Below are 12,666 nucleotides of genomic sequence, written 5' to 3'. Positions count from 1 at the left end.
AAAAAAAGAGAACAACTCTGTCAGTGCCAAACGCAGACAAACGGATGCTTCACGAACGGACATCAGAATGACATAAACGCTGTCACGTGCGTTAACGTAAGCATCAACGTGAAGCCAAATTTTCAAGAAATTTGGCTTTTTTCTGTACATGCGTTTAACGGATCCGTTTAACGGTATGTACTTAAACGCAATGTGAACCTAGCCTTAGTTCCATTGCTCTGATGTTGATGGGTGACGAGTTATCAGGATAATGTGTCATGATAACTTTTGCTACATCTATATATTTATAAGATACGCATAAATTCCATCTCTACCATGTCTGTTTTTTTATTCATTCATTTTGGATTGTGCCTCTACTGTTGTGATCTTTAGTCTATGACCCTCCAATTGTGGCAAACGTACAACTTCCAGCATGTATCTGCAATACAAGATGGGAGATAGGTTGGGGAGATAATATTTTGTACACCAGAATGGAAATCGCTGCCCTACAATATAAAAGAAGAAAGTGCATGGCTCACTCCTATGAGCAGTGACGCAACCTGTGGTGTCATAGCGGACATCAGGGTTAGCCCTAAGGCTGGGTTTACATTCTGTTTTAGCCTATGGTCTGTGAATTCATGTGGATTATGTTTGGAGCCCTGGAAAAATGAGATTCGGACATTTGTGCTGATGGGTCTATTGACTGCAATGATGCAGATTGAGTCATTGTGTAAATTTCAGTGGTATCTGCCTATTTGAAGAAGCTTCTGAGAAGCAGTCAAATTCTCCCAATGGGACCACTGACCATCGGCTAAATACGAAATGTTAACCTAGCCTAAGACTGTACACGTTCAGCATCAGATAATTGAGAAAATTAGATCCGATGTTTCCCTTGATGACCTGATTATGGGAAATTCTACAGATGTTTTGGGCTGGAGATGAATGAGGGCTATGCTCAGATTCCTGAAAACGTGACAGTAAATATTGCTGCACATTGCAATGAATGGCCGTCCTTTTTGGACTTCAGAAGATTAGGTGCCCATACATAGGACATATCTGTGGACCGGTCAACAGCTGCCTCTTTGGATTCCCCCTAGATATGAACGCTCAGCTGGTTGCTCACATGTATTCAATGGGGAGAGGGTAGAAAACTGCTGTTAAACAGCTTTGACACAGCTTATCTACACTGAGAACAAAAGGATTCGGCCCACAAACCACACCTGATGGCCGACGGGTCTGCTGAAATCAGCACATTTGGCCAACTTGACCCGTATGTGAATACAGGTCTATAACTAATGGTGGAGACCCAATTTGAGGATCGAAAGATCAAAAAAGTAAACAGGCTCAAAAACATTTGAAAAGGAAAAACTTTAAAATATACAGCCATCTTAAGGATCACCACATGTGCACCCCGCTACTGCTACCGATGTAACTTTTTTCTATATTAGATTCATGTAAAATTAACCATAAGAAATATACAACTGAAAAAAGTCCACAGGCCTCAAGCTGCCTGCTGAACAGTTATATGCCTTTAGTAAATCAACCTGCTGACTAACAGTACACTGGAGAAGTGTGGGGTTTGGATCATAGTGATAGTTTCTAAATCTAAAGCTTATTTCCCATGGTAGTAAGAGCACGCCGCAGTATCTTCCTCACAGGCTGCTGTAGATGCGCTTTATTACATTGGCTTCTTCTTGGTCCAGGATTCCTTTTTCTACGTAGGTGTCTGCCTGCTGGTCAATGAGGTCTCTCAGCTTTGAAATATCACGATCTAGAAAGAAAACATAGCATAATGCTGCATATTATCTGTATTATCTGTGTAGTTTAATCATATAGGTCACATAGTATATTACACGGGAGGTATCTCTGGTTTTCTGCTTGAGTAGGTCTGCGAAGTACACTTCCTATAGTTCCTTGGTCTATAGACGTGACTTTCCCAACCAGGGTTTCATAGAGATTGATGGAAGACAGCAGTGTCAAGAGTTGCCCCTTTTGTAAGCACAGGCACAAGGACTATAGGCACAAGGACTATAGGCACAAGGACTATAGGCACAAGTCTGGGTAAAGTAGACTTAAAGGTCTCTTCTCCAAGATCCTATCGCAATATGTAGTAGGTGTAATAATAATAATATTAGCAAATATCTCCCAATGAGAAATGTAGTATGGTTTTCCTGATTCGCTATGTCTCTTTCCTCATGTTCTGGCATTGCAGGACCTAAGGTATCCATGGTTACGAACACTAGCAACTAGCTAACTGGCATTGTATCAGTGGTCGTAACCATAAATACCTAAGGTCCTGCAATGCCTAAAGATGAGGAAAGAGGTATAGCGAATCAGGAAAACTATACTACATTTCTAATAGTATACCTAATTGGAGGTATTTGCTAATATTATTATTACTAGCTGTTTCCAGCCAGCTAACGCTCGGCCCGCTCATTGCTATCTAATTAACGCTGCTGGTGATTAAACTAAAGTAAATAATGACAACATTCAATAGCGCTTACGCAGGTGGTAGTTTAACATAAAATGAAGTTAATAACCATAATTGTGGTAATGTGGTGGGGGGCGGGATTATGTGTAGTAATGTGGGGGCATGATTATCTGAGGTAATGTGGTGGGGGTGGGATTATGTGTGGTGATGTGGTGGGGGGCGGGATTATGTGTGGTGATGTGGTGGGGGCAGGATTATCTGTGGTGGGAGGACGGGATTATGTGTGGTGATGTGGTGGGGGCAGGATTATCTGTGGTGGTGGTGCGGGATTATGTGTGGTGATGTGGTGGGGGCAGGATTATCTGTGGTGGTGGTGCGGGATTACGTGTGGTGATGTGGTGGGGGGCGGGATTACGTGTGGTGATGTGGTGGGGCGGGATTACGTGTGGTGATGTGGTGGGGGGCGGGATTACGTGTGGTGATGTGGTGGGGAGGCGGGATTACATGTGGTGATGTGGTGGGGGGCGGGATTACGTGAGGTGATGTGGTGGGGCGGGATTAAGTGTGGTGATGTGGTGGGGGGCAGGATTATGTGTGGTGATGTGGTGGGGTGGCGGGATTATGTGTGGTAATGTGGTGGGGGGCTGGATTATCTGTGGTAATGTGGTGGGGGGCGGGATTATGTGTGGTAATGGGGTGGGGGGCGGGATTATGTGTGGTAATGGGGTGGGGGGCTGGATTATCTGTGGTAATGTGGTGGGGGGGCGGGATTATGTGTAGTAATGTGGTGGGGGCGGGATTGTGTGTGGTAATGTGGTGGGGGGTGGGATTGTGTGTAGTAATGTGGTGGGGGGGCGGGATTGTGTGTGGTAATGTGGTGGGGGGCGGGATTGTGTGTGGTAATGTGGTGGGGGGGCGGGATTGTGTGTGGTAATGTGGGGGGGCGGGATTGTGTGTGGTAATGTGGGGGGGCAGGATTGTGTGTGGTAATGAGGTGGCGGGGCTGGATTGTGTGTGGTAATGTGGTGGCGGGGCTGGATTGTGTGTGGTAATGTGGTGGCGGGGCTGGATTGTGTGTTGTAATGTGGTGGGGGAGCGGGATTGTGTGTGGTAATGTGGTGGCGGGGCTGGATTGTGTGTGGTAATGTGGTGGGGGGCGGGATTGTGTGTGGTAATGTGGTGGCGGGGCTGGATTGTGTGTGGTAATGTGGTGGCGGGGCTGGATTGTGTGTGGTAATGTGGTGGGGGCGGGATTGTGTGTGGTAATGTGGTGGCGGGGCTGGATTGTGTGTGGTAATGTGGTGGCGGGGCTGGATTGTGTGTGGTAATGTGGTGGGGGGCGGGATTGTGTGTGTGGTAATGTGGTGGGGGCGGGATTGTGTGGTGATGTAGTGGGGGCGGAGCTACTGTGCAGAGGGCGGGATTAGTGAGTAATCACGATGCCTCTTATATATATAGATTATTATTAATACACCTACTACATATTGGGATAGGATCTTGGAGATGGGAATACACATTTAAACATAAAAAAATGCTATTCCTGCACTTAGACCAAAATTCTTCTCTCGGGCAGCACCTTGTTTCTCAGAGAACAAAAGGATTGGCCTTTTGCATTCAGAAGGCCTGATCTGTATCACCCCCATCATCATCTCTTGGTATGCCCCATACAATTAGATGTTTGGCCAATCCTCGTGACATTGGTGTAAATGTAATGCGTTTATGTGAGAATTAAGGTGGTTTTACATTACCAGATTGTGCAAAGTTAAAATATTTACCGATCGACCGTCATTTAATATCCTATTTACACAGGCAGACCGCACTTAACGAGGGGCACTGAAAGACCTGGAATAGATCAACAAAGCACATAGGCTGCCATTGTTCTCGGAACCATGAGTTCTGTTTACCCAGGAAGATGCGCTATCAAGAACAATGATCTTTTTTTACAAACCAAAAGATCATTTCACCTGATGAACTAGTGTTTTGCTTAGGCTACTTTCATACTAGCGTTAACTGCAATCCGTCACAATGCGTCGTTTTGCAGAAAAAACGCATCCTGCAAAAGTGCTTGCAGGATGCGTTTTTTTCTGCATTGACTAACATTAGCGACGCATTGCGACGGATTGCCACACGTCGCAACCGTCGTGAGACGGTTGCGCCGTGTTGTGGCGGTCCGCCGGGAGCAAAAAACGTTACATGTAACGTTTTTTGCTCCCGACGGTCCGCTTTTTCCGACCGCACATGCGCGGCCGGAACTCCGCCCCCACCTCCCCGCACCTCACAATGGGGCAGCGGATGCGCTGGAAAAATGCATCTGCTGCCCCCGTTGTGCGGCGGAGACCACGGTAGCGTCGGTGACCTCGGCCCGATGCACTGCGACGGGCCGAGCCCGACGCTAGTGTGAAAGTAGCCTTACTCATCCGGGGATCGGCAGCCTAATTAGACTGTAAGATTATGGATAAATGAGCGCTCCTACAATCTGTCATTTATGATAATGTTTCAGTGTATAGACCCTTACTGCCTAATTTGTTGGTGGCTCTTTAGCTTCTTTCACAAATTCCAATTCAGGACAAAATAGTTCAGCATGCTGCACTGCATACTTCTCTACCATGTGGTCCACCATGATGGAAACCCAATGAACCTCATTATAATCAATAGGGTCCATCAGGCGCCGCTGGTCCCCATTACATGCAGGGTTTATTTCCATTTTTCTGTGCTATTTATGGGATTAAAAGCCCTTATTCTACTTTTGGCACTATATGTGAACACTTGACCGTCAGATCTCTTCTAGTTAGCAGCGGAGGCAAATACGGGGCATCGGAGCCTCAAACAATCCAAAAATGTATGTAAAATAAAGTAAAATAACCATCTGTTCTGCTACAAATAATAGTTTGTATTGTTGTAGATACACAATATACCGTAACACTTTTTGGGGACAGCACTGGGTGATATTGAAGGAAACTGAAGCCCAGGGTGATGGAGACCTCTGATCTGCCCCCGCCCCGCGCACAGAGTGGTATCAGCAGTGAGTGAATAATCTGTGCCCCGATTTTATTACCTTCTTTGTTCTCCTGTTTGTTGTGAGTTTTCATCCACTCAATATTCTTTCTGATTGCTTCTAAATACGTTTCCGCTTTCCCTGGAGAGAACGGCAGAGATTGTTAATGATTGATGGATAATGGGATTAGGAGACGTTTGACGCAGCAATGCTATTTTCAGCATCCATTTATATCAGTGTTCTTAGTTTTTTCATAGAACATAACATTATTTTAAGACCTAATTAACAAGATCCCAGTGAATGCCCATGTGATACTCTCCATAAATACATAGGATGTTGTAACAGTTTCAAGAACATTTCAGATTTCCTGGCAAAGTACACTGTAGTGAATGCAGAACCTAATGGATTTTATCTGACAGAGGAAAAACTGCATAAAACAATAACTGCGAGTGTAGTAAGGTCTTATAGTCAATTCTTCATTTAAGTGAAACTGTCCACACTGATAATAAAACATAGCTAGAGATGGTCTCGACCAGAACCCTTGGTCCCATTAATTGACAAACCCTGAAGACACGAGACATCTGTATGTGGCAAACCGCACTGCTATGTATTGTGCATAAATTCATTTAAAGGGGTTGTACCAAGTTACTCCTAACTTGCTGATCGCTAGGGTCCCACTGCTGGGATCCCCGCCAATCTTGAGGTCAGGGCTCTGAAGGTCCAGCTTGGAATGGACTGGTGGTCCAGCATGCATTACCTCCACTCCACTTATTGTCTAATGGACTACCAGAGATCGCCAATTGCAAAGCTCCGCTATGGATCATAGCGCCATTCAGACAAAGAAGTACAGAACCCCTTTTTTCAGGATTTTTGGATAACTGCTAATTTGGCACAACCACAATGGCTTTTGCAATCATGCCTACAATAGGCTATGCACGTAAGGTAGTTCTGGGCCAAATTCTGGTGAAGCCAGCAGTTATTCCCTCTGAGCCGCCATACATGTGCCGGCTAGACAACTGGTGGTGGGGAACTTCCCCTCCCTTAGAGCGCCTTGTATTCTAAAACTTCCCATATGCCCTCTTTAGTTGTGGGGTGACAGGGATTACTCCTCACCCCCACACATGCTTTTTTTTTTTTTTGCTTCTCACACCCATATTTTCTGCAGCGTTTTCGGCACTTGATATAGATGTATGCTGTTATTGCATAATTTTGTTCATGTATAAATGTGCCTTTATGGTTTACTCCCCAGTTCCTACCAGGAAGACAAGTGTGAGACAATAAAATATATGTAATAGGATATTATTCTCCTATATGTATTTACCTTTGTGTTTTTTACTGTCTGCACTTTCTTTTGGCTCTTCTGGCTTTGTAGAATCCTTTAATTTTTCAGATCCTTTTTCCATGTTGGCTGCGGCTTCCTTAGTGCTATCCGATTCCTCATCTGTTTTGTCAGCTGCATCAAGAGAAGATAGGGCTCATCTTGAGACCTTTGCTGCATAAATAATTCAGTTCATGGCAAAGTTCATATTCTCAACTTTCTTCCAGCCTTTATCTCAGAATATTTGATCTAGAAACGGCATACTAATATATGGTGTGTCCTATTTTACGAAATTGTTAAAGGGAACCTGTCAGGTCCCCAGAATCACCAGCAGTTGTGTCTACATAGATAAATTCCCTTCCTTTATTATATTAAACATATAAACAGATCTTTAGAAAACGTATTTCTAAAGTGCATTTATGATATGTAAATGAAGCCTTTGACTAGTCGATGGGGCGTTAGTGTCCTCAGACTGGTCGGCCTTGACCGGTTCCCTTTAAATAGGACAAAAGCATGATCAAAATACACAATAAGGACAAAGTATCAGGACACATACAGGAGCTTTTTTTAACATCTAATTATAAATCCGTACGCATTAATATGGAGTTGGTCTCCACTTTGCAGCTACAACATCTCCTACTCTTCTGGGCAGACCTTCTACAAGATTTCGGAGTGCGTCTTTGCAAATTTTTGCCCATTCATTTACAAGAGCATTTGTGAGGTCAGACACTGGCTTGAACCTGGCTTGCAATCTCCATTCTAGTTAACTCCAAAGGTGTTTGATGAGATTGAGGTCAGGGCTAGAATAGAATAAGACCTTTCCCAAAATGTTCCAACAATGTTTGAAGGATACAAAAATCCAAACTCTCTTTTCACAGTACCGTGCAAATGATGCTAAATGATGCTACTGCTCCATTCCCTGACAGCAAGCAGCCTGAATGAACTGAAATATCCTGTATGTCTACTGCTCCATTCCCTGACAGCAAGCAGCCTGAATGGTAAACTTATCATTCATTCTCAGAACTGAAATATCCTGCATGTCTACTGCTCCATTCCCTGACAGCAAGCAGCCTGAATGGTATCTGAGTCATTCTATCTTTGGCATTGAATCCTGCATATATCTATATATGTTAGCCATCTTATTATGCAATTGTTTTTGTTTCTAGATATTTAATTCTCTTCTGCTTGTCCTTATGCAGAGAGATCACATAACTGTTTCAAAGCGGTTTATGATCCATGTAGACCTGGACATTTGTTTCTGATCACTACATTTATTGTGTCCTGCTGTCTCAACTGAGTTAGATTGATTGGTAACGAGAGGCGGAAAAAACAAAAAAAAGTGAGATCTAAGAGCTAGCCTTCTATAAATGTAGACATACTTTGGGGATGCATTTGTGCAAGGGTGCATTCGTGTACATTTATTCAAAGTACTTTTTTCTAAGTACTCGGCAGTTATAACATGGCAGTTAGACAGGGCAGGAGACAGGTAAGAAAAACTAAATCTATTCCCTATTCATTTGAAACAGAACAAATACTCACCATATGTATTTGTATAATCTATATCCTGGCTGCTGCATTCACTCACATTCACCGCCCTTGCATAAACTCTTTACACCCCATCCATATCGGCCCCTCTGTCCTCTCCTCTCCTATGTATAGCACTCACACTCTGTTCACATTGCTTAACAGCGCAGATCCATTCAGTCCCACCATCCAACACAAGAGACGCTCTCACAAATCGCTCAACCATCTGCTCACTCTTTCTATCCTCCTTCTCCTAGTTGCTGGAGACATCTCTCCCAACCCCGGCCCCCCATGTTATAGCCAGTCAAACCTCCCAACTGCTCCTTTCACCAAAATGTACCTTCCAAATTATCCCCCAAGTACCCTCACTTGTATTCCCTTCCTTTGAGGTCCATGCTGTCAGACTCTACGTCCCCTTCTCCATGCGAGTGGCAGTGGTGTATCATCCTCCCGGCCCCTCTCATCAGTTCCTGGATCACTTTGCCACCTGGCTTCCACACTTTCTCTCCTGTGACACCCCCACCCTTATCATGGGTGATTTCAACATCCCCATTGCTTTTCCCCTCTCCCCATCTGCTTCTCACCTTTTATCTCTAACCTCCTCTTTCGGCCTCTCGCAGCATACTAACTCTCCAACGCATGAAGATGGAAACTCCCTTGACTTGGTCTTCTCCCGGCTTTGCTCAGTGGACGAGTTCACAAACTCCCCTCTCCCGCTCTCTGACCACAACCTTCTTTCATTCTCTATCAAGAACTGCCATCCCGCTCGGGTCACCCCCACTTTCCACACTTATAGAAACATACAGGCCATTAACACCCAGAAACTTATGAAGAACTTGCAGTCCTCATTGGCCCCAATCTCCTCCATCTCATGTCCTGATTCTGCTCTGAAGCATTACAATGAAACCCTGCAAAGTTCCCTGTATGAAGCTGCACCTCCTATACATAGAACAACTCAGCACAGATGGCAACAACCGTGGCACACGCTGCAAACACGTTTCCTGCAGCGGTGCTCCAGGTGCACTGAACGTCTGTGGAGAAAATCTACCCGAAGATTTCATTCATTATAAGTTCATGCTAAAAACATACAACTCTGCCCTTCACCTCTCCAAACAAACCTATTTCAACACCCTCATCACCTCACTGTCAAATAACCCTAAACGTCTCTTTGACACTTTCCAGTCCCTACTCAACCCAAGAGAGCAGGCCCCAACCACAGATCTCCGCACTGACGATCTGGCCAATTACTTCAAAGAAAAAATTGACCACATTCGACAGGAAATCATCTCCCAATCTCTTCATACCAGGCACTGTCCTCCCTGCCCCTCTGCATCTAGTTCACTCTCTGACTTTGAGCCAGTTACAGAAGAAGAAGTAGTCAGGCTCCTTGCATCTTCTCGCCCGACCACTTGCACCAGTGACCCCATTCCGTCACATCTCCTCCAGTCCCTTTCCCCGGCTGTCACCTCTCACCTAACAAAAATATTCAACCTTTCTCTCACTTCCGGTATTTTTCCCTCCTCATTTAAGCATGCCATCATACATCCATTACTTAAAAAACCATCCCTTGACCAAAACTGTGCCGCTAATTATAGACCTGTCTCTAATCTTCCCTTCATCTCTGAACTCGAACGCCTTGTCCACTCCCATCTTACCCGCTATCTCTCAGATAACTCTTCTCGACCCTCTTCAATCTGGCTTCCGCTCTTTACACTCTACTGAAACTGCCCTCACTAAAGTCTCTAATGACCTACTAACAGCTAAATCTAATGGTCACTACTCCATGCTAATTCTCTTGGATCTCTCTGCAGCATTCGATACTGTGGATCTTCAGCTCCTCCTCAATATGCTCCGCTCCATCGGCCTCAAGGACACCGTTCTCTCCTGGTTCTCCTCCTATCTCTCTGACCGATCCTTCACTGTATGTTTTGCTGGTTCCTCCTCCTCTCACCTTCCCCTTACTGTTGGGGTTTCTCAAGGATCAGTCCTAGGCCCCCTCCTCTTCTCTTTGTATACTGCCCCTATTGGACAAACAATCAGTAGATTTGGTTTCCAGTACCATCTCTATGCTGACGACACCCAATTATACACCTCTTCTCCTGTTATCACGCCGACCTTTTTAGAAAACACCAGTGATTGTCTTACCGCTGACTCTAACATCATGTCCTCCCTCTATCTGAAACAGAACCTGTCAAAAACTGAACTCCTCGTGTTCTCTCCCTCTACTAACCTACCTTTGCCTGACATTGCATCTCCGTATGTGGTTCCACCATTACTCCAAAGCAACATGCCTGCTGCCTTGGGGTCATCCTTGATTCCGAGCTTTTATTCACCCCCCACATCTGATCATTGGCTCGCTCTTCCTATCTGCATCTCAAAAACATTTCTAGAATTCGCCCTTTTCTTACTTTCGACTCTGCAAAAACTCTTACTGTTTCACTTATTCATTCCCGTCTGGACTATTGTAACTCTCTACTAATCGGCCTCCCTCTTACCAAACTCTCCCCGCTCCAATCTGTCCTGAATACTGCTGCCAGGATCATATTCCTCACCAACCGTTACACCGATGCCTCTACCCTGTGCCAGTCATTACATTGGCTACCCATCCACTCCAGAATCCAGTACAAAACTACTACCCTCATCCACAAAGCACTCCATGGCTCAGCACCACCCTACATCTCCTCTCTGGTCTCAGTCTACCACCATACCCGTGCCCTCCGCTCCGCTAATGACCTCAGGTTAGCATCCTCAATAATCAGAACCTCCCACTCCCATCTCCAAGACTTTACACGTGCTGCGCCGATTCTTTGGAATGCACTACCTAGGTTAATACGATTAATCCCTAATCCCCACAGTTTTAAGTGTGCCCTAAAAACTCATTTGTTCAGATTGGCCTACCGCCTCAATGCATTAACTTAACGATCCCTGTGTGGCCTATCATAAAAAAAAACAAAAAAAAACAAAACATAATCAGGTTCCTCGCATCATGTTCTCATACACTTTATGCAGTTAATAGCCTCTGTGTCTGTACTGTTACATACTTAGGCAGTTAACTGGTTCATGCAGCTTTGCATGAACACCCGAGCCTTACACTATGGCTGGTCCGAATAACTAAAGCAATTGTCTCCCCTTTTCCTCATAGTTTGTAAGCTTGCGAGCAGGGCCCTCATTCCTCCTGGCAGGTACGGACTGGGGCTGAAATTCAGCCCTGGCATTTGAAATCACACAGGCCCATGTTGGCCCCGTCCCCAAGCACCAGATGGGATATATTACTAATATTTCCTTGGATGGAGGAAAGGAAGATTTTCTAAAGACCAATATTTCTATTGATACCCGTGACCTGCTGGGGTAAGTGATGGAGTAAGCGACTGTGCTTCATCACAATTCTTAACAGTATGGCTGTCTTGAAAACACTGATTCTTTTAACAACACTGCAGACAAGGCAGCCCATGGCCAGACAGGCCCTTCTGGCATTTGCCAGAATTGCCAAATGGCCAGTCCGGCCCTGCCTCCTGGTATCTATTTTGAACTGTGATTTCTGTTCTGCTGTAATGTCTATTGTCTGTACAAGTCCCCTCTATAAGTTGTAAAGCGCTGCGGAATATGTTGGCGCTATATAAATAAAATTATTATTATTATTAAATACAATTATTATTATAATACTATCAAAAATAGAAGTGTTAATAGTTATTTTTTGTCAATTAACAACATTCAAAGTGAATGAATAAAATAAATCGTATCAATATTTGGTGTGACCTACCTATACCATCAAAACTGCATCAATTCTTCTAGGTACAGTTGCACATGATTTTGGATGTAGTATTGTGCAAATCCTTCTGTCTCTTTATGTAACCCCATAAACACTTTATGATGTTGAGATCAGGATTCTGCGGGTGTCATGTAAACACTTCAAACGCTCCTTGTTTACTCCTTCTATACACTTAAGATAGTTCTTAATGACGTGTGTTGTATGTTTGGGGTTGTTGTCCTGCTGCAGAATAAATTTGAAGCCGATGAGATGTCTTACTGATGGTATTGCATGAATATCTGCCTGTATTTCTTAGCCAGGAGGACATCAAGGAATGGGTGGTTGGCCAAGGACAGCAAATGAAAGACACACCATGCCGTCTTCCCTTTGAATTTGGAAGATGTTTAGCAGTTCCATCAACTCAGAACTAGCAGTAACCAGTGGGAAACAGCTACATACATCTACTGCTTAGAGAAGTCTGGAGGGTAATATTACAGCCATAAAAAAAAAACAATACCGTTAAGATGATAACAAAGCCAAGATACTCAACTATGCAAGAAAAAATAGTAACTGGGGTTTAGAAAAATGGAGGCAGGTATTGTAGACTGATTAGCCAAAATGTGAAATATTTGGCTGTAACAGAAGGCAGTTTGTTTGCTGACAGGGTGGAG

At 44.4% G+C, this 12,666-nt stretch overlaps 1 protein-coding gene across 3 annotated transcripts in view; it reads right to left on the bottom strand.

The window, feature by feature from the left end:
* Positions 1–312: 312 nt before the first annotated feature.
* The window catches only part of SCG3 (secretogranin III), a 62,233-nt gene continuing 49,879 nt past the window's right edge, over positions 313–12,666 (bottom strand). For 2 of the 3 annotated variants that reach the window (XM_077263749.1, XM_077263748.1), the window contains 3 exons: positions 6,727–6,858; positions 5,466–5,546; positions 343–1,750 (listed from right to left, as the gene is read on the bottom strand). In XM_077263749.1, the coding sequence (XP_077119864.1) occupies positions 1,632–1,750; positions 5,466–5,546; positions 6,727–6,858 (332 nt within the window). In that variant the 3' untranslated portion in view covers positions 343–1,631. Of the gene's footprint in view, positions 1,751–5,465; positions 5,547–6,726; positions 6,859–12,666 lie in introns of all 3 variants that reach the window. The other variant, XM_077263747.1, reaches the window with a different exon arrangement.

The sequence above is a fragment of the Ranitomeya variabilis genome, chromosome 5 (genome assembly GCF_051348905.1).
Source record: "Ranitomeya variabilis isolate aRanVar5 chromosome 5, aRanVar5.hap1, whole genome shotgun sequence".
Lineage (NCBI taxonomy): Eukaryota > Metazoa > Chordata > Amphibia > Anura > Dendrobatidae > Ranitomeya > Ranitomeya variabilis.
The sequence above is the reverse complement of the archived record's forward strand: the minus strand, read 5'-3'. Positions and strand labels throughout refer to the sequence as shown.